This window comes from Paramisgurnus dabryanus, chromosome 3, assembly GCF_030506205.2.
Source record: "Paramisgurnus dabryanus chromosome 3, PD_genome_1.1, whole genome shotgun sequence".
Classification (NCBI taxonomy): Eukaryota; Metazoa; Chordata; class Actinopteri; order Cypriniformes; family Cobitidae; genus Paramisgurnus; species Paramisgurnus dabryanus.
Window position 1 is genome coordinate 8,319,101 of NC_133339.1, and position 22,251 is coordinate 8,341,351.

General features: G+C 35.1%; 1 protein-coding gene across 2 annotated transcripts in view; it reads left to right on the forward strand.

Annotated features, from left to right (window-relative positions):
- The window catches only part of LOC135768850 (uncharacterized), a 31,939-nt gene that overhangs the window by 303 nt on the left and 9,385 nt on the right, over positions 1-22,251 (forward strand). For both annotated transcript variants that reach the window (XM_073813810.1, XM_073813811.1), the window contains exons 1-10: positions 1-2; positions 5,897-6,241; positions 6,313-6,672; positions 6,852-6,953; positions 12,084-12,179; positions 12,695-12,787; positions 13,291-13,365; positions 13,590-13,709; positions 16,649-16,741; positions 18,377-18,445. The exon at positions 1-2 is cut by the window's left edge and continues 303 nt beyond it. In XM_073813810.1, coding sequence (XP_073669911.1) covers positions 1-2; positions 5,897-6,241; positions 6,313-6,672; positions 6,852-6,953; positions 12,084-12,179; positions 12,695-12,787; positions 13,291-13,365; positions 13,590-13,709; positions 16,649-16,741; positions 18,377-18,445 — 1,355 coding nt within the window. The remainder of the gene's footprint in view (positions 3-5,896; positions 6,242-6,312; positions 6,673-6,851; positions 6,954-12,083; positions 12,180-12,694; positions 12,788-13,290; positions 13,366-13,589; positions 13,710-16,648; positions 16,742-18,376; positions 18,446-22,251) is intronic.

Genomic DNA, 22,251 nt, shown 5'->3' on the forward strand with positions numbered 1-22,251 from the left:
TGGTAAGTTATGTAATATCTGTTTATCAGAACTTTTACACCTCTTTCTTTGTCTGTCAGTACGTTGATATTTCCAACAACTTTGTTTTTAAATTGTATGTAAATGTTTGAAACATCCGGAACACTGGGTTTTACTCGAGGTTAAGGTTGCATTGCATTATAACCAACGGAAAATGAGGCAATAAGATACGTAAATCAGTACCCAGCTAACAATTTTTGGTTCTAAAAACGTTCCCCTAACGTTAGTTTTTGTTTCCTACAACGTTATTTTCCAAGGTTTGTTTTTGGTTCTTTACAGAAATAGAACGTTATTTTTAAGTTAGTTTAACGTTAGTCTTTGGTTCCCATAACGTTCTTTTCCAAGGTTTGTTTTTGGTTCTTTACAGAAATAGAACGTTATTTTTAAGTTAGTTTAACGTTCCCCTAACGTTAGGGTAACGTTTTGGGAACCAAAAAATTTTGCTGGGAGTATGCACAGATAACATGGACCAAAAACAGCTCAATGACAGGATAGTGCGCGTTGCCGCAGCTCCGTGAATGCACTAAAAGAGCTAAATCTAGTACTTATTCTTTAGTTACTATGAACTTTTTTGATCAAAGATATCCTGAACTTTATAGATACTAGTACTTTTTGATTTAAGTATGCAAATAATATGTTGAATAATAATGAAGCAACATTTATGTAAGCTTTAAACATTGTCATGTAGAAGTGTCAGTAGGGGTCTCTCTTGGGTAACAATTTACAGAATATAGGTAGGAACCTTTCTTTAGGTAACAGGTGTTGCTGCAAAATCCACTGTTTTGGATGGGTTATGTTTTACAATTTATAGTCACATTATTTCCTGCAGTCTGTGTACATTGAGGGCACATACTTAACCCTGTAGTATTTTCTCAACCGGATGCAAAAATACATTGTGCATATTATGCGCAAAAGAATTGTGTACATGTCTTATATTTATCTTTTATTTACGTATCACCTGATTCTCATCACAGAAACATGCAAGGCTATGACAACATGCATTATTAAGGTCATGGAGTCACGTGCTGTACATACTGCAGGGTTCCTGTCTTACATAAGATTACATAAAGAAATGAAATAGTATTTTTTTTTTTTAAAGTGTGTTTTCATTGCCTATATATAACATCGTAAGAACAACTTTCACCGACTAAATTTTGACTTTGTACATTTAAAGATGAAAGAATTTCATCTATTAGTTATTGGAATTTGGGCCATGAATAGTGATTGAGAAGCTTTTTGGATAGTTTTTAATGTTCATTGGGCTGGTTTGAAATGCAAATCTGTCAACACTGGTTGTGGGAATGAGCTGACATCATTTAGATTTTTTTTTTTTACATTATATATATATAATACATTTTAATTAGATCGCAATGTTTACGGTACATGTAAACTGTATTGTCTTAACCTAAATCATGAACTTCATTTGTATTAACACATTTTTTTTGCATGTAAACAGGGCCAGTGGTTTTCCAAAGTTACTAGCCACTCAGCATGTTCGCTGGCCACAATTTTGTTGTTGGAAAAATATATTTAATATTATAAAATTTACTTTTGCATGCTAAAATTACATATATTAGCTGGTATATGCCTGGTATTACATTTATTTAGCTGCATGAAAAATAATCTGCCACTGAAGAAAACTTGAACTTTATCGGCTTCTTCTGAACTCTCTTCATCATCATCATCATCATTGTCCCCTGTTGTCCATTGCCTACGTCAGGAAAGTGTATTTTGTTATACTGTGACTGTCAAGAAGTGTTTGTGTTTGCATGTTCTCTTCTTCTTACCCAGTTCATATCACCATTTACCATCACTGTGTTGGATACGTGTTGTATGTTTAATAAACTACCTGTTGCTTTTTCACATCTGTGTCAATCCCATCTGCCTACCATAACAATAACATTCACATAGAGAATAAGATGTAATTCTGGAGGTGCTAAGGTAATACAGCTGGGTGTTGAGGCATTCTCCTAATTTATAAAGTTAGATGCATTCTCCAAACACACTGAAAACTGTTTTGAATAACTTGAAAGTTTTAGGTTGAGGCAATACTCCATCCAACCTAAAACGGGGGACACTACTTCATCTGTGTTTTCAGATTACTAGTATCTTTATTTTAAACACTTAAATCATAATAGAAATTACTTGAAGTTTTTAAACGAATAAACATTGACTCTGATTTTTTTCTATGCTGATCTTTTTAGTTAAGGTGTTTTGTTCGACATTAATGTTCATATTTTTGATTGATGAATTTGAATAACAGAATGGTTGATTTAAGTGTAATCTGCCTGGCAAAATTAATTGTTAAAGTCATACCTTGCAATTAAAGACACACAATAGTGTAGGAAGTTCTGTATACAGATGCTTCCATAAATGTACAGTAGTAAGTATTACACACAGAGTTGTGTGGGAAACCTCTGATAAAAGAGCGCTTCCCTGAACCTTTTTGCCAAGCCACCATATACACAGATTAGACGAAGAATCAAAAAAGACCCAAATCACTATTTGGTTGGTGCTCATGACCTGAAGTTTTACCAAATTGTTAACCATCTGTGATCTAGATCCCCTCAGGAGGAAACACCTCTATCAGGAATGCAGATTATGCCTTAGTTACTAGTAGTTATTCTGTTTTTGATATTAACTAATCATTTCTGATAGTATCTATTCCAACAGTGACAAGTATCATTTTAAATATACTAGTAACCAGTGGCGGCTCGTGACTGCTCTTCCGAGGATGCGCTAATTCAAAATAAGTGTTTGGGTTGTCACGTGTGTAGTTCCATTTTTTTCAAAATATGTGTCCTGCGTGTGGAGAGATCCTGTGTGCATCACGTGTTTTGTCAAAATAAGTGCCTGCTGCACATGCGTCAAAACCATTTATGATAAAATAGACGCTCACGTTCACTAAATACACGCAAGAAACTCCCTTTTGCGAGTATCTGGCAAACGCGAGCATCTCTTTTCAAGTTCGAGGCAGCAGGGACTTATTTTGGCATGAAACATGATGCACACACGATCTCTCAAAGCGCAGAACACATATTTTGAAATGACGAACCACCCACAAGCTACATACATGTTGTGACGAACTTCGCATCGTGCATTTCAAAAAAAGAAGTCACCAGCCGTCCCTGCTGGTAACTAATCATTAGATACTAGTAAGTATTATTTAACACTGGTAATTAATCATTAGATACTAGTACCTATTTATTGACACTAGTAGTTATTCAAGTACTAGTACTTATATATCAGACACTAGTGTCTTTTACAATATTTACTAGTAACATTTTTAATCTTACTAGTCACAATTGTTTTTTACCTGTCATATGTAATGACTAGTCAAAATGGCCACTGTAAAGTAAAAATTAAAAATCTTACTAGTAAAATAAATGATCCTACTAGTTTCTATTAAAAAAGTACTAGTGTCTAATGAATGAGTACTAGTATTTATTGAATAAGAACTAGTAGCTAATAAATACCAGTATCTAATAAATAAAAACTATAATCTTTTTAAAAGGTAATAGTATCTTACGAATAAGTACTAAAATTTGTTTAACTATGTAATTCTGGCACTAGTATGTAATAAATTAGTACTTGTATCTAATGAAAAATAACTAGTATCTAATGAATAGATACTAGTATTTATTGAATAAGTACTAGTAGCTAATTCATAAATACCAGTATCTAATAAATAAGAACTAGTATCTATTTAAAAGGTACTAGTATCTTACGAATAAGTACTAATATTTGTTTAACTATGTAATTCTGGCACTAGTATGTAATAAATAAGTAATTGTATCTAATGAAAAGAACTAGTATCTATTTAAAAGGTACTAGTATCTTACGAATAAATACTAATATTTGTTTAACTATGTAATTCTGGCACTAGTATGTAATAAGTACTTGTATCTAATGAAAAAGAACTAGTATCTAATGAATAGATACTAGTATTTATTGAATAAGTACCAGTATCTAATTAATAGCATTAGTATCCAATTAAAAAAATCACAAGTGACTATTGGAATACATACTTGTCAGAATTGAATAGTTGATATCTAAATGACCCATCTTCATAGAAATCAATGGGAAAATTTTGAAATTTGTTACTAGTAACAATGGAATAATTACTAGTCACTATTCTAATAAGTACTAGTATCTAATGAAAAAGCACTAGTATCTATTTAATAAGTACTAGTATCTAATGAATAAGTACTTGTATCTAATTAATAAGTATTAGTATCTAATAAATAAGCACTAGTATCAAATTTTTAGTCACTAGTATTTAATAAATAAGTACTAGTATCTAATGAAAAAGAACTAGTATCTAATGAATAGATACGAGTATCTATCGAATAAGTACTAGTATCTAATGAATAAGCACTAGTATCTAATAAACAAGCACTAGTATCTTATGTTTAGGTACTAGTATATAATGATTAAGAACTAGTATAATCGAATAGATACTAGTAACTAAAAAATAAGAACTAGTAACAAAAAATAGATATGAGTGAATGTAAATGAAAAAATGTCAAAACGGCTTGCCATATAAGTTTTATATTTTTTATACTAGTTTTATATTTTTAGGGCTGGAAAAAAGATTAATCGCGATTAATCGCATACAAAATAAAAATGATTTTTGGCATAATTTATGAGTGTGTGCTCTGTGTAATTATTATGTACATATAAATACACACACATTCATGTATGTTTTTAAGAAACATTTACATGTGTATATATATTTATTTATATTTTTATATATTCTATATTATATGTAAATTAACAAAATTGATGTATAAATAAAAAAATCTGACAAGAATATATGTATGTGTGTGTGGTTAAATATACACAATAATTACACACAGTACACACAGATGTATTAAGCAAAAAATAACTTATTTTGTATGCGATTAATCGCGATAAATCTTTTCCCAGCCCTAATATTTTTCTTAACTTGTAGTGTTCACACTATGAACCTCCGACCGAAACACTACATAGTAAAGTATAATTTAATCATAGTCACTATTGGAATAAGTACTATCTATCGAATAAGTACTAGTATCTAATGAATAAGCACTAGTATCTAATAAACAAGCACTAGTATCTAATGTAAAGAAAATAGAAATCACTAGAATAAATGTTATACTGAGGTAAAACCTATTGACAAATAAATAAACATTTCATTCACTTTAGGTTAAAATATCTTACCACAGTAAGTCTCTGAGGTAAAAACGAAAAGATCATTATTTTTTATATTATGCGAATTCCCACTTTTTGCTGAACACAAGAAAACGCGGGTACTCGAAGAGCGTGGGGTAAGCGTGTGCAGAGGAGCATGCGCATACCAGACATGCACACTTAAGAAATGATGGGGGTTAATTATGCTTTCACTTCATTTCCTAAAAAAGAAAACCATAAGAGAACATTCTGTATAAGTTATTTTTATGTTATTTAAAAATAACCACCCTGCAACGTTATGTGAACGTTATTTTATGGTTGCAAAAATAAAACCTAAAAATAACAAACCTAAAAATAACAATCCCAAAACTAACGTTAGGGTAACATTCTGTGTTTGCTGGGATGATTTACCGTGATCCTAATTTATCCATTCAACTTTTCTGGCCTCTTATTGCTACCTGTCCCATTTTTTTGGGAATGTGTAGCTCTCATGAAATATTTGGCATGACATTTCAAAATGTCTTACTTTCTACATTTGATATGTTATTTATATTCTATTTTGAAAAAGATTTGTAAATTATTACATTCCCTTTTTACTCACATTTTTTCCAGTTACCCAACTTTTTCTGATTTGAGGTTGTATATTTGTACAATAACCTGGTGTTATTTAAGCTTTATATTTGTTCCACATTTTCACCCACTTTAGGCTTTACAGTAAATGAACCGTCTGGTCCTCTGGTTGTTCCTCTGGGAGGTTCAGTGGTTCTACCCTGTTCTCTTGATTCACTCTTATCACTGGAGGATCTGGAGGTGGAATGGAGAAGATCAGACTCACAGACTCTCATTCATCTGTATCAAGATGGAGACATTAGACCACAGGCTCAACATCAGGATTATCATGATAGAGCTCATTTCTTCACTGAAGACATTAAACATGGAAACTTCTCACTCCTGTTGAACAATCTGACAGCTGAAGATGATGGACAATACACATGTAAAGTTCACACTGGACAAGAGTCTGAGGAAACTGTGGTGGAAATTAAACATGCTGGTGAGTAAAAAATCACACAAATTTAGGTGAAAATTTAACAACAACAAAAAAATTATGTTAAATTATTTCAGAGCGTTTGATAGTATCTGGATCAAGTCGCTCCATATCTCCATCTGTGGGTGATGACGTCACTCTGAGCTGCTCTGTGGACTCTCACATCAAACCTGAAGAGATTGAAAGGGTTTTATGGTTGAAAATAAATAAAGATAAACGCATCCTGGTTCTTCTCTATCAATACAATGAAATTCTATCAGAATCATCAGATGAACAATACAGAGACAGAGTTGAGTTCTTCACTGATGAAATCCACAGAGGAAACTTCTCTCTCAGACTGAAGAGAGTCAGAACTGAAGATAAAGGAGTTTACATCTGTCAAGTGTTTACTGGAGAACTATCAGCCAACACAACTGTAGTAATACTGGAACAACTGGGTAAGCAAAAAAATGACAGAAAAATATATGGTGAACGTATGCAGGATTTTAAAACCTAATCAAATGAAGTGATTAATGACAATGTCAATTTTGGATACTGGTCTTCTATAAGAATCAATGACTAAACATGTTAATTGAGTCAAGATGTACATCATGTAACGTGTGTGTGTGTGTTACAGGTTTCTCTGGATTACACATATTGGTGTTGATTCTCTGTATTACTGCATGTGTATCTGCTCTTCTGTTCAGCTCTCTCATCTACCACAAATTAAACATCACAGGTATGCCTTATTGTGATTTAGAAACACAAATGAACTGCAGCTGAAAACTCAAATCTGACAGTGTAATATATAAATACGATAACTCCAGTTCTTGCCTGTCTGCCACAATTCTTTGATGGCAAACATCTAACACCCATCAGCTCTGTATCCTACCAATCTTTGGAATAGCATGAAAACTAGATAACTAGATGTGTACATTTTCTAAAGTCAAAATAGCCACACCCCTGTCACTACAATGTGATTCAGAGATCTAGATTATGGGTGAAATCCAATCAAAGTGATCATCCCTATTACATATTGCCTCCGAAGATCAGAGCTCTTAATGTGTAAACTCTAGAGCAGTGGTTCTCAAACTGGGGTCCGGGACCCCCAGGGGGGCCGCAAGATGGTGCCAGGGGGGGCCCAGTTTATGACATTTTTATAAAATACATTAATTTATCTTGAATTCTGTGAAATTAAACCTAAAAAAATAGGGCAGCACTACTTTGTATAATTGAATGTTTTGTTTAATTAAAATGTAAAGTTTTAAAACTATTTTTTGTCATAAATTTTCTTTGGGGGGGCCGCGAAGGAATGCATCATACACAAAGGGGGCCGCACACTGAAAAAGTTTGAGAACCACTGCTCTAGAGGAAGTTGGGCAATAAAGTTGATTCTGGACTTCATCATTTACAAAGGTTTGGGTGTTGACAGAGGCGCGGGAAGATATTTTCGGTAGGGGGTGCGGATGCGGCGGTGTGTGTGTGTGTGTGTGGGGGTGTATAGAGTTATAGAATTCTAAAGTTGTTCACAAGCTTTTTATTCTGCAGACCACTCTACCTATGTTTTCTTTTAAAAACTCACTCGCACCTCCCATCCATAAAGTAAAGATGAGCTGACGGTGCATACAAACTATATAGCCTATTGCAACATAGAGTTTAGATTCTCTGCAAGGGTCGTTATTTTCTGCTACTATCTTCTGGCCGGGCCGGACCGTTGATTAAGCATAGCCTATTTTTTTTATCATTACTTTATTATCCTCATTGGGTGGGGAGAAAACTATGCCATATAATCAGAAATATTATATATAGACTATATTTAGGCCAAAGTAACAAATGTGTCCAAAAAGTTACACAAATTACAAAATGATTTGTAAAAGTTACAAAATGCAACGCGAGTCATGTGCGGAGTCTCCTCTGGCACCCATCACTCACGCACCGGGTCTGCTGTTCTGTATGATGTAGCTTAAGTGCAACTCGGAGTTTGAAGATGTAAAGAAAAAAAGAAAAACAGGAGAATTAACTTTAAGCAAGTTTGGAGGAAAGTCGGAGGTATGGAACCAGTTATACATCACTCGTGCCAGTAGCCTACGCCGGCTTTGTTTTCCTTTGCTTTTTTAAGTTTTTAATATTTATAATTTCTATGGAAACTTTATTGACATCACTCGAGTAAAGGCGATTAGTGGACCTTTCAATTCACGGGTTTCATTTAATTCTATTTTTTAAACGTTAATGTAATATTTTTGTCTAAAGTTTTGTTTCAGTTTGCAATGCCTCCTGCGCAGCGGTGTAAAAATAAGATATTTTTCGACTTCAAAATTCAAACATCATATCCTAAATTGTCGGAATATATTCCATATGTATTAATTTGGATTTATAGATGTTTAACATTAAAATCGATGCATGGGAATAATTTACATTAATTTTTGAAATGCCCACCACTCTTAAATGTGCAGGTTCCTTATTGTACATTGAGGCTTTACAATTTAGTTCCTTTCATGTCGTTTTAATAATTTAAATCAATCTTTTTTACTTTAAATGTTTACTTTAAATGTTCTGTTACATTTACATGTGCGTTAAACAACGCGAAACAATTTGGCTATATTTTTAAATAGTTTTTGAAAAGATTACCTTTTTCTGATATGCATGATAAGGAGTTATTTGGAGAAATAACGCTAGTCCTCGGGACTTCTGGGCTGTGTGATTGAAAAAAAATTAATATTCTCTTCTGAGACATTGCGAAGCTGATAGGCTACAGATAACCTAGTAATTCGTTTTATGTGGCTGTGAGTGTGCGTGCTTGTGTGTTATGCTTATACGTAGCCTACGCAGCTTATCGGCTGAATCGCAATCACGTCGTCAAAACAAATCTGATTGGCTAATACACACTGAAATAAATTAAAATCCACTTTTGCTAATTTAACGATGGGAAAAATGGTTTGTGCACCAAGTGCATGGTCTTTTAATGAGTAATGGGAGTATTTTGGGCGTAACGTATAATAAACCAATGAAAGTCTCAGCTCTCATCTTAAAAGCCAGTTGCGCTGGCGCTGTGTGTAATCCCTATTTAGATGACGGACTTTGTAAACTGAAAAACTAAGCGGAGGAAGAAGATCCCCAGTTTAAGATTAATGGTAAATAATTGTGTTGTTTGTTACTTGTATTGAAATTGTTATTTTTTTATTAAAACCTTTAAAACCCGTTTTCTTTTAGTCACGGAAGTAAAATAGCAGGCTTTTAATTGCTTTAAATGTATGGCTATCCAATATCATCAAAAAATATTTACAAGTATGTAAGAAAAGGTTTACTGTAAAAATACTTTATTTGTAACAAACAGGAGATAAAGAATTTACAAACGGCTCTCCGCACGTTTCAGAACTTGGACAGCGTCATGAGTTATTTTTTAAGCATTACTTAAACATTTTTCTCATCTCACCATATCCACAGGTACAGAGTCATCATATACAATAAATCTGTGAGGTAGCATTTAAAAACATTTAAAAACAGATGTGTCATAAAGTCCGTTCACGGAAGGGAACTTTGTTGCCTTTATAGTTTGTTTCCGGCGGACTATTAAACAGTTCCCACTGACCTGAGAGCTGTGACAGACAGCTGAGCTCTCTGATATCGTTCATGTTGTGCGTTCATGTCAAATATGTGAGTAATCACGCATATTGTTACATCTTTAGCACCTTGTGCCTGCTATTGTGAATGTTCTATGTAATGCCAGTGTTTATATATGCAAATTAATCTGATATGTATATTAGCCATGTTAGCATTGTACACGCTGATGCTCACGTGCAACCATGTGCTTCGCACTATATTTAATAACTGTTTGAGTTCATGTTATATACTGTTCATTTACTTAACTTAACTAATAGTTATGTGTAATGTACATGACTGTTTTAATAACATAACTGAAACTTAACTACTGAAGTGAATGTATACAGATTTATTCATTTATATGTTTATTTTACAGACCACAACGTAATTCATTACTCTCCATACTCCTACCAATGTATATGGCTATCATTGCTTGGCTGCTTAATTATAATAAATAGAAGTGTGAGGAATTACTTCTCCATTGACTGATTCTCTAACAGGAATCTTTATCCTTATTTATCCGCTATGAGAACAGCGAATTAAACTAGATGTGGGAAGGCTTCCGCATAAGATGCATTTGTTTAAAGCAAACCATTTATTTACTTACCAGGCTGCAGGTGAAGCAGCTCTTTGTGCCTTCTAACGTCTTATAATCTGTCCTCATTTAAGTCCAAGAGACTCAGTAATAATCTTTTACATTCAATCCTTTAATCTTTCATATTTAAAAGCGTTCTTGTGCTGCTGCGCATCCATGTGTGTGATAAGCAAACCCACATGTCGTCCCGTTCATTGGCGCATATTACTAATGCGCTCTTTAAATAACAAAAAACATATTGCGTCATTGACTTTAGACTTCAGAGCAGGTTTTTTGTGGGTCAATGGCGTAGTCTATTTTAGTTGCCTCAAAATAGCACACCTCGTTTTCAGACCAGAACGCCCATGGGCACAAAAGGGGGTGCAAATCCATTTGCTATTTAAACAACGTGGCGCTAAACATGAAAATTATAATTGCGCAGGGTGGAAACTAGCAAAAGACACTTGCAACACGCATTGCGCCGGGTGTAAGATAGAGCCCTATAAATTCATGTTTTTATAACTCATTATAAACTTGTTAATATACCTGAATATGTTATTGTGTCATGTAATAAAATAAAAATAAGCGAAAGATTAAACTCTATTGGTATTTTAATAATCTAGGCTTGTTTCCCATTATTTTTGGGCATACAGTATAAACAGCAACTAATATATTCAGTAATCTGAATATATTAATTAATTAACTTTATTCACGATAAAAAAAAGGAAACACGGCGCACATGTCACAACGTCAAGCAGCAGGGTAGGGTTGCACCAGTCGTTCGTAATTTCTTACTTAAACTGGGACGTAAAGTCAAAACTAGAGGCTTAGTAACTACTAGCTAGTTTATAACTAACTCTTTACTTTTTTCGGTTGCACCATTTGTTCTTAAGGCAGAACGTAGCTAGTAGGTCGTAAGCGCTCCGTAAAGTATTGCGTTGTCGCATAGAATGACGTCTATTTTTCTTAACCCAATCACAAGCCTTATAATGGGTAAACAGGAAATAGTCTGAACAGTACGTAATTTCAAACTCATTCTTGAATCGCCTAAACTGAAAGTTAAAAAAGACGTTAAAGCAAACGTTATGGACCTTAAAAACATTACACTTTTAATTGAAAATATCTATCCCACACATGGAGGAGAAAATAAACAGGAAGAAATTTTAAATCTTATTTTAATTGATGGATACACAGAAAATTAAACAGTTCTTGAAAACTCGATGACGAATTTGCGGCTCTTCATAATTTATACGAGCTCATCGATGTAATATAATCTGTCTGACATCTTATTCCAATCACTATTCATGGACAGAGGCTTCCATAAATATTTAGTTACTACATATTGTTACGTTTAAACTAAGTTTAATGGTGCAACACAAAAACATTTAGTAGTGCGTAAGTTGTAACTTAGTGCCCATTTACGTCGTAACTAAGCTACGTTGTAACTTACGCACAGCTGGTGCAACCGGCCCCAGGAGTCCAACTTGACGGCACTGTCTTCAACTCCTCCCTCGATTGCAAGCGGCAAACCTCACCGATTGGTCTGTGCAGCGCCGCATGAAAACGAAAACACCAATTTACTTAAAACGAATTACTTAAAACTAAACTAAAACAGTGCATGTTATGCTATAAACTCTTAGAAATGGGAATGAATATTAACAGATATTAACTCTTTATGTTGCATCTTCCCTGCAGACACCAGCAGAGCCGTGTGGTATCTTCATGTTTCTCTTGTCATTTGCCCAAACATCTGCCTTTTCTTTGCCTTCTTCATCTGGGGTTTTATTGAAGGTAAGTAGGCGTTTCAATTGTTTTGTAATAATTAGGGGTGCACCGATAAATGCAGATTTACACTAATAATATGTGGCCGATAAGTATTGTGAATCGCACAGGTGATATTATTCACGGCTATTTCATGTATTACGGCTTTTGATCAGCAAGTCCTTATCGATGTTTTGGCCAGTTCCTGGAGCTGCGTGTCATAGCTGCGCGTTTATGGTTCTTCGCCTATGGTGCATATTGAGTTTCTGCACGAGAGCGCCCTCTGGCTTTTGGATGTAGCGGCATTTCACCATATTTCATTGAGAAGCATAGCAAGCACCATCAGTCGATATATCGGTGCACCCTTAGTAATAATATAAATGACAATATTAATAGTGAGGCAATGTAGTACTAATTTTTGTCAATGACTCAATGTGTTGTATTGTGTCCATGTTTTCTTTTATGACTAGATTCTTTAACATGTTAAAACAACACAGGTTATGTCATACATTATGATATGTAATGCATCATTGAATTGATTTCAGGATTTCTGGATGAGACCATCCCTTGCTGTGCTCTTTATATTCTGAGGACCTTTATGTTGCTTTGGGCCGTGCCATATTTAAAGTATCTTCAAGGTATGTTTTAGTTTTTTCTTAAGCGAACAAGTAACGGCATAATAAAGCTGTGATCCATAAGTTTCCTTTTCTATTGCCATTTATGTTTGCAATTATTTGTGGACTAACTTTCTATATGTGGGTTTTGTTACAAAAATTGGATCTGCTGTGTACATAACTGTTTTTAAAATTATTTAATTATCTAAATTATTACTTGCCACTTTGAAAGGTCAGGAGCAAAAGAGGTTACATTTTCTGATGTGCAATGCAATGCTGGGGTATTTCCCTTTATTGAGTCTTGAATTAAATCATTTGTGATTATATTTTCTTAACTAAATGAAACGTGCCCGTTCAGCTTCATGTAATAGTTAACCACTTATGTACAGCAGTTTCATGCAGTCTTAGCTGAGCCAATGAAGGCAATGAAGAAGGATACAGTTTAGTCAACTAGACAGCGCTAACAATTGTTATGGCAGTGCTTTACAAAATACTAATATGGTGTATTGAACCCTTTCTGTTTACAGATAACCATACAACTTGGATTGAGTTTTCAAATATGCGAAGAGAATTTGGTATTTTTTCAATTATTGTTTATTCAGGTAAATCTACACAACATAAAGTCATCACTATGATATTTAGGTGCTGTATGCTATATTACTTATTTTGATAACTTATTTTATAAAAATGTATTCTTTATTAAGTTGACATCCTTTTAGAGTTTTTTTTATTATTGTATCTTGGATTTAAAGATATAAATATTTTGTGTATCACCCCAGCCTTAGATCATTTCATTACCTGTTAAATTTTTATATTCTTCATGCAGTTTTATTTGAACATGCCTGGAAAGAGCTTGGTGAGCACATAAACATAGACCTGGACATTGGACCTCTTGGAGTAACTTTTGGAATAGTGGCACTGCTGAGTCTCATTATCATCGTTTTATGTAAGACTTTCAAAAATACTTTTTCAAGTTTAAAATCCTGGCAGATTATGAAATCTGGTTGCAGCACACACATAAGGAGAATCAAACAAAACTGTCTGCACAATTTGTGACCACTCAGGGCCAGAGTTATATACTTTTAAATACAGAGTTTAGAAAAAAAAAACATCAAAAAGTGCCTATTTATTTTTGTGTTTATTAGAGGACTGACAACACATAAAACCATGTTTAGCACTTTCAACAGTGTTTTATGTAATTTCAAAGGGTTTCCTGTAAAATGATACCAAACTTTTGAAATTGGATAGGCCAAATCCAGGCGGAAATCCCCAAAATAGTCCCAGAGTGTAAGAGGTTTTTAATTTTAACATTGTTCAGTTCAAGTTTATTTATCCCTTAGGAAATTCATTTTTTCCCAGGTGATGCACATCACAAAAAACACTCACATAAAAACACTCACTTAACAAACTCGTATAACAAAAAAGAAAATAGAAACACTCATGGTTAATTATTTAACATTAAAATAACAGTTGGTATGTTCGGTATTTTACACTTAAAGCCTTGTTTTCATGATGAAATACAGTAGAACGGTTTTGACTGAAATTTGGACATATGATGCTGGCCCGAGAATTTTCGGATGTTTGTTGTATCACCTCCCACCTCTACCATGGCTGTATAGGTGGAACAATCCTTCCTAAAATGCATTAAACTTTCGTTTACAAAGACGTGAAAGGGGTGTTCACTGATATGCTCACACAAAAATCGCTGCAAAAGATGCTTTCCAACAGGTGTTTTAGCATTCGTTGTAAAGACTATTTTTCCAAAAATGTATTAATAAATACTTGTGCAAGTATTGGTAGTGTGCGGGATCTCATACTTTTATTAGTATTCGACGGTATTGTTCAACTACTTTTCCTAGTAGGGGTGGCACGGTTCACAAACCCTCGGTTCGGTCCATATCACGCTTTTCGGGTCTGTACGGTTCTTGTTTTTCATTTATTTGGCAAAAAACATGTATTGCCATCTACATGAACTTATGTGCCTTTTTAGCACATAAAGATAACTTGCATTTATCAAACTGCCAACTTCAGTGTAGCTCTAAGATTTATCACTGAGAGGCTGCCTAAATATTGCATAGAGTAATTCATGTGTTTTCATCGATCGGATCGCAAGTGGACGAGAGAGACACATAACGTTCACAGTTACACCTGTTATATTTAAATCCATCTCTTTTGTCCACTTTTAACCGCTTCTGTCCTGATTACTTTGGGGGGGGGGGGGGGTGGTCTGTGGGCGAGTCTCTCTGTTGTCATTTAAACGCGAGCGGGAGTAATGATGAGTTTATATGGACGTGAACTAATATTATGTCAGAGTTCGCTGCTTGTGCAGTCAGTAAACATGCTGCACAGTGTTTTGTACATGTATGTTCTCTAATATTTTAGTGCAATTGATGAAATAAGATCATCAACTTTCACACGCTAGCAAAATGACACTACGCGGAAATCAGCTGCTTTAGTTTTATCAATAAAAGGCTAAAAATAGTGCTGTACACCGTGTGCTTGCGCCAGAAGTTAGAAAAGACGTAAAACATTGTGTTTAGTACATCAGATTAGATAAATGGGCGGAGAGAAGGCGGTCTCATTTGGCTGTTTGAACACATTCAACCCACAGACTGCAGTACTATCTATTGTTTTATTTCTGCTGTCATCATTGGTGAACATGAAATAAAAAATGTTTCCACACCAGATTTGTACGACTCTGGCGCATCCTCCAATTCCGGGCAGACTTCCTTTTCTCTCCCACTTGCCATTTCTACACGTAACATGACCTGCAGCAACTCCACACCGGTCACCTCTTCTTTCACGCAAAAAGGAAACACGCTATCTGAGGTCACATACAGTGCACGAGGCTACATTGCGCATGCCATGACCTGTCGAACCGTGCGACGCACACGCGCTCCGAACCGAGACAAGCGAACCGAACGGTTCTGATTTTTTTCATGTACTGTGCCACCCCTATTTTCTACGCACCTCTGGTTCTTCAGGTGTGCTGAGTTTTTTAACTTTAAGTCTCTGAGTGTATGATAGGGCCACATGTCTTCCACAACCACAACTATTTTTTTCTGCAATGTATGTGATGAAGAGCCTACATCTGTTTACCAGCTCTTTTACTTCCCTCTGCTGCACAGTTCAAATCAAAGCTTGGCTAAAACATGATTCTGTCAGATATCTCTAAGGATGCTAAAAAGTAGTGAAAAATATTAACAGTAGCTCTCAGCATATAGTGTAGAGAAAAGCAGACTATGAGAATTTTATAATTACACTGAAGACTCATTTGCTTAATCAGGTGGAGTATTGAAAACACCATAAAAAATGCAGCATTTTTGTCAAATCAACATATATTTTATGTTACTTTAACTTATTGTTTAACTTAATTAGTTAAGTTATGTCAACTTATCACAAGTCAAATCTTAAAGGAACAGTATGTAGGATTGTGGTCAAAACTGGTATTGCAATCACAAAACTTGTGGCTAAAACTGGTACTGCAATCTCACAACTGGTCGCCAATACACAAAATGACAACATAAACATCAGTTGAGGGCTGCAACTCCATTTTTTAAATGACAAGATCCTGTCCTGACCTCTGTTGTCAGTGATATAAGTATTTGAAATGAACATGATTTCTTAATGTCTAGTGACATATCAGGGCAATTTTATGATTAATTGATATCAATTTCTTACATACTGTTCCTTTAAAATAGTAGGTTGAATTGACTTGGAAAACCAAGTTGTTTTAACTTCATGCTGCATTATTTTACAGTGTATTGTAAGGAAGAATTTAAGAAATTGCCTTTCCTCTCACATAGATTTGACCATACTGTCTTGCATGCAGCTATATTTGTATCATTGCAAATATGTTACTTACTATTGTTTTCTTTTTTTCAGATTTAAGATTCAAAAAATCATTTACAATTTTGGTTGCTTTGCTGTCTTTGGTTCAAGCTGCTCAATTATTTGCATTTGCATTTGAAATCAAGGGTAAGTGACACCTAAGTACACATCTCTTGACTGTATGTATAATTTATTACCAATTATGAACCAAAACAATTAATAAATAATTTTCTGTAATACTCCCTTATGTAAAGACACTCCCTTATTAACATCCTATTAACATTAACATTCCTATCAATTAATAAGAGTACATAAGGATTTATCTGGGACTTGCTATAAATCTATAAATTCCTGCAGATTTTTGGGGTTAGGTTTGGGAAAAGTTAATCTGATAAAGTTGTTGTTCCAGGACCAACCAAATTTTTTTTTATCCAGGAACATGTGTTACTCAAAATCATAGTGATCATTGGATTACTTATTGTGTGAATATGAGTCAATTTCTGATAAGATAATCACTGTAAGACTTACTGTTGAAATTATTTTAACATTATTATCTTGTTAAAATAATTTAACTTGTTAAAATAATTTAAAATAATAAAATAAGGTAGCTAAACTAGCGCGTACCTTCTCAGGAGCTGTTTCACAAGTGTGAAATAATCTGCTGACACTGTAGCTGTCTTTAAGGTTGTTTTCACATATGTTGGTGCGCACCGTGGTGCGGCCTCGGAGCGCACCAAAATACATTGTATCATTTTTCAGTTAGTGCGGTCCGTGTTCACATATATATATATTTTACTTTACTCGAAATGCCGCACCGTACACCATGTGACAACGGTCAGCGCTGTCATTGGTCTCTGACAGCTCTTACCGTCTCATGACCACCCCCACGTTTCCACGACAACCAGCCTGACAGGGAGAGCGCAGCTATCAAGATGTGGAGATAAACGATGCACGTCTTTGCGAAGTTTCTTTGTTTTAACGCGAAATTGCGTAGCTGTTCTATTAAAGCCTTTCTCACGGAGCCGTTTGCTAAAAAGCCCGTAATGTCACTATTTGTGTGTGGAGGACAGCTATGCATTTATAAAATCATCAGCTCAAACGTAAAGGAGACAGCGAATCTCTATGCAACGGACCAGGATTGGCTTGTTTGTTGTTAACCCACAATATAACACCCGGCTCACGTCACAACGAAAGCCCAGTGGCTCAAACATGTGGAGAACTTCCTGTATTTGGTTCGGCCCGAGGTCCAGCAGTGTTCACACCACAGGTGGGTCGCCCCAGAGTTCGGCAACAGCAGCTCCGAGACCACCTGTTTAGAGCGGTCTCGGAGCGGTCGTTTAGTGCGCACCCGAGTGCGGCTGTTGTGTTCACACTGACCCAAACGCACTGTACTCGGAGCGACACGTCATTTGGGTCGACCTAAACAGTGTATATGTGAAAACACCCTAAGACTCGGCTAAAAACCTCTCTCTTTCACCATTACCTCACTTCCTAATAATGGACTTACTATCTTTCTCTATTTAACTTTCTCTTTATTTCTCCATTTAAAAAAAATACTAACAAACTCTTGGCTATGTATATTGTGTTGGACTTGATGAGACTATTTCCGGTGCACTTCTGTATTGCTGTTCTTGTGTTGCTATAATTGCTTCTATTGTTTACCTCACTTGTAAGTCGCTTTGGACAAAAGCGTCTGCTAAATGACTAAATGTAAATGTAATATATTCAAATATTATATTAAAATAATGTACCATTATTTTCTTTATTTTTTAACCATGATAGATCTGTTAATGTTCCATGGTGTACTGGGATTTATGGTTTTTTACATTTTTCTGCTACAAATATTGAAAGGTACGTGTTAAAATATATTCTTATTGTATGTGTGTATCTGATCAGAGTATCCAGTAATATTCATTCTTTTGTGTATTTTGTGTTTGTTGTATTTTATCATTATATGAATTTGAAGTTATTTTAAATATTATAGTATTTCACGAGAATAAAAACAATCAATGTAAACAAATTTGTTAATATAAGATGAATCCACTAGAACATTTGTTTATGCAGTATAGGTTTATAAATAAGTAGTTCAGCTGTGTCCAAGGCCGCGTTATCCTAATGGGCAACATGGGCTGCAGCCCAGGGCCCCGAACACTAGGGGGCCTCCGAGACAATTCTATTTTGAGTTTTTAAAAACATTTTGATTGACGTAATTATGCAATAGTGCTACCTAGAGCAGAGGCCCCCAACCACTGGGTCGCAAGAATGTTCTGAAAAAAATTGTATAATAGCTACGTAATAGCTTATGGGATATTTTGTCCTTTAAGAGCCGACTTCAAATAACATCGATCATTTCCACTCTTGTACAAGGCCACGGTCTCTCTCTCTCTCTCTGTCTCTCTCTCTCTCTCTCTCTCTCTCTCTCTCTCTCTCTCTCTCTCTCTCTCTCTCTCTCTCTCTCTCTCTCTCTCAGCGCATCGGCAATCACATTTCTGTTTTTAGAGTTTGAGTATACAGTACTTCTAAAATACAGAGGTATTATTTATGAATCATTTGCAAATGTACCTCGCAAATCATGTATACGTGAAGACGTCCAACCTTGTAACATCGCAAATGACTGAAAAGTAATTTCAGAATTATCCAGATCAAACCATGATAAATAAAAATAAACTCTTTAACTGCAGTTATAATATTTTAACGGGTACACTTTTAACGTAGCTTTAGGAACCTAAACAGTCCTGTGTCAATCATCATTAAAATCATATCGTAAACGGGAGTATGTGCCTCCGCGCCCAGCCGCAATTCTTCTGGCATCTCTCCTCATCATCTCCTCCTTCATTTAAACTTGGGACTCGAACCCGACCTAACGTCGAGCTGCCTTCAAAAACAGCAAGCCAAGTTCGTTTACTGTTAATTATTATGACTAAATAGGCAGGGAATCTCGTGAAACAATGAAAGTAAAACAATCCGCCAAAATATGATTTAACTACTTGATTTTGATGATTTAGTCGAGGAATTCTCTTTAAAGAAGAGCAGAAAGAAGCACTTTAAGTTGCTTAATAAATGTTATTTTCTGTGCTGTTCTGATTGTAAAATTATTACTTGATAATATTGTTTAATTAGTTTTAATAATTTTAGCCTATTTTTTAGAGCCCTGCATTTCAGCCCGAACCCGACGGGGCCCTACCTGTTTACGCTAGGGGTGGGCGATAAACCGGTAGACAAAATTAACCGGTAGAAATTTGTCAACCGGTAGAGATTTTGGACTATCGTTTCTATCGAGGTTACGTGCCCACGTCACGCTCCTGTGCGTGTGGTCGCGAAAACGTAATGTTTGTACACGTATTTAAGCACTGCAGTTTTAAAACAAGTTATTTTAAGCCATTGAAACACAGACAACAGATCTGTATGCGTGCGTTCTTTCTGTGTGTCAGGAGCGGACAAGTCGCGCAACCGCTGCTCTTTCTGTCTGTGAGGAGCGCGCAAGTCGCGCGACCTCTGCTTATTAAGCTCGTGAGCATTTTTCCCGCTTTATTGGCCTTAAATACACATATGCGTCAAAATTCCCGTCTTTGCAAGCATCATCATAAACACGACCAGTAAGGTCTTAAGAGAAAGTAAACAGCTAAAAGAGAAAGCGCATGTGTAACAGTGTATTGGATCCGGACTTTGGTCTTAAAGGGGAAGTTACCTAATTTTGCTCCTGTCTGTCACTCGTGTTAATCAAACAGCATTGAGAAAAAAATCTCTCACTGCTCCTGATTAAATCACTTTTCTACCTTAAATAAAAATATATATAGGCCTATACATACATGCATAATTATTTATTATCATTCTTATTGACTGTGTATCTTCAGAGAGCTTGAGTTTTGTTTGTTTTTATCTTCTTTCTATGCTTGTATATGTTTTTTGTGAGAATTATGAACATTTCTATGGTATTAAAGATTTAAACCTTATTAAAACATAAAAAACTCTACCGTGATATATATCGTTATCATGATATAAAATTAATCCTATCGTGATAGAAGATTTTGGTCATATCGCCCACCCCTAGTTTACGCCCTTCGGGTTTCGGGCCAATTTTAACGTCACCGCAGATACGCGGGCCGGACCTCGGGCTTATTTAGGCTTCTCCATCTTTTTATATTTTTCAATTTAATTAAAAGAACCTTTTGACAGACATTGATGATTGCAAAACAAACATAGGAAGACGTTTTACCTATCGCACGAGTCCGCTACGCACAGCCACACATTTACAATGCAGCTGTTGCGTATTTAAACAGCAGGACCTTCAGCGCACCAGGAAAAATTATAAATGGAGTACTAGATTAAAACCTTGGATACTGTACATAATCTATGCAGACAGCATCCAAGACATAATCTATTAAAGACTTCTCCCTGTATTAATTTCGTGTAAGAAGGCTGTGTCTTTATTTCTTGTTTGTGTATGGATCGACTTTTTTCTTAGTTTAACTGTGCAACCCTATATCACGCAAATACGTGACTATTTCACGTATGGACCAACGTGAAAATGACACGTTTTGCCCGCGTTTGAACGTGAGCATGTCACGTTTCCTTTTTGTGTCACTTTCACGTTTTGGTTACTCAACTTTTTTGTCCTATTTTCAAACCATTTTCGCTCCGGTTAAGGGTTAGATTTGGTGCTTTTGTTATATGTCACTTTAAGTATTTGTCACTTTAAGTATTGGTTTATTAAAAAAAGATACAAGACTTATTCTTTTATATTTTCTAAACTTTAACCAATTGTCCCCGACGCTGGGGTTAGAGTTTGTTTAGGTAAGGATGTCATTTTATGTAAATCTAACCCTAAACCGAAGCGACAATGGTAAGAAATTAGGACAACAAAGTTGAGTAACCAAAACGTGAAAGTGACACAAAAAGGAAACGTGACATGCTCACGCTCAAACGCGTCAAAACGTGTCATTTTCACGTTGGTCCATGCACTGTTGGATGGAAACATGAATAGCAGCCAGCAGCCATCTTCTGTGGTAAGTCCTTATTAAAAAAATGTATATGCAAAAGCGAAGTTGTAAGATAAGGCAACATGCATGTTTATTCGGTTTCATGTTTATTTCGTTTCGTTTTGTATAGCCCTTTTTATTCAGAGCAACCTGCCTTCGCTTTTTAAAAATAATATGTGTTGATAATAAACGTTTAAACTAACATTGTGATATGCTGAAAATATTTATTTTAAATAATTGTTATTATAGGCAAGTGAAGTGTTGATTTGAGAGGCTCAATTCATCATACATGTCGTCAACTTGCTGTCGGCCGCTAACCACTAGTTATCATAAAAACTTTAACAAACAAAAACTGCTCTAAAATGTAAATAAAAAAGAAATATAACTATTTTGCATTTTAAAACAAAACTGAACTGCTTTAATTGCTGCAAGAGTACAGCTGTACAAGCTGTTATTTTTTGCTATTTCTGCGGATTTCTTTTGCAAAATCTATGCGGAATTTTGCAGAATGATTTAAAATGTTTTAAAACGATCCGAGAGAATGTGTGCTGTGAATATTACAAAAAATAAAATATTTTATAACATGTTATACATTTTATTAAAGGATTACCCTGAATTAAACTAGACCAACATGAACCAACAGATAATGGATAATGTGCTTTCACGACCATAGAGTTT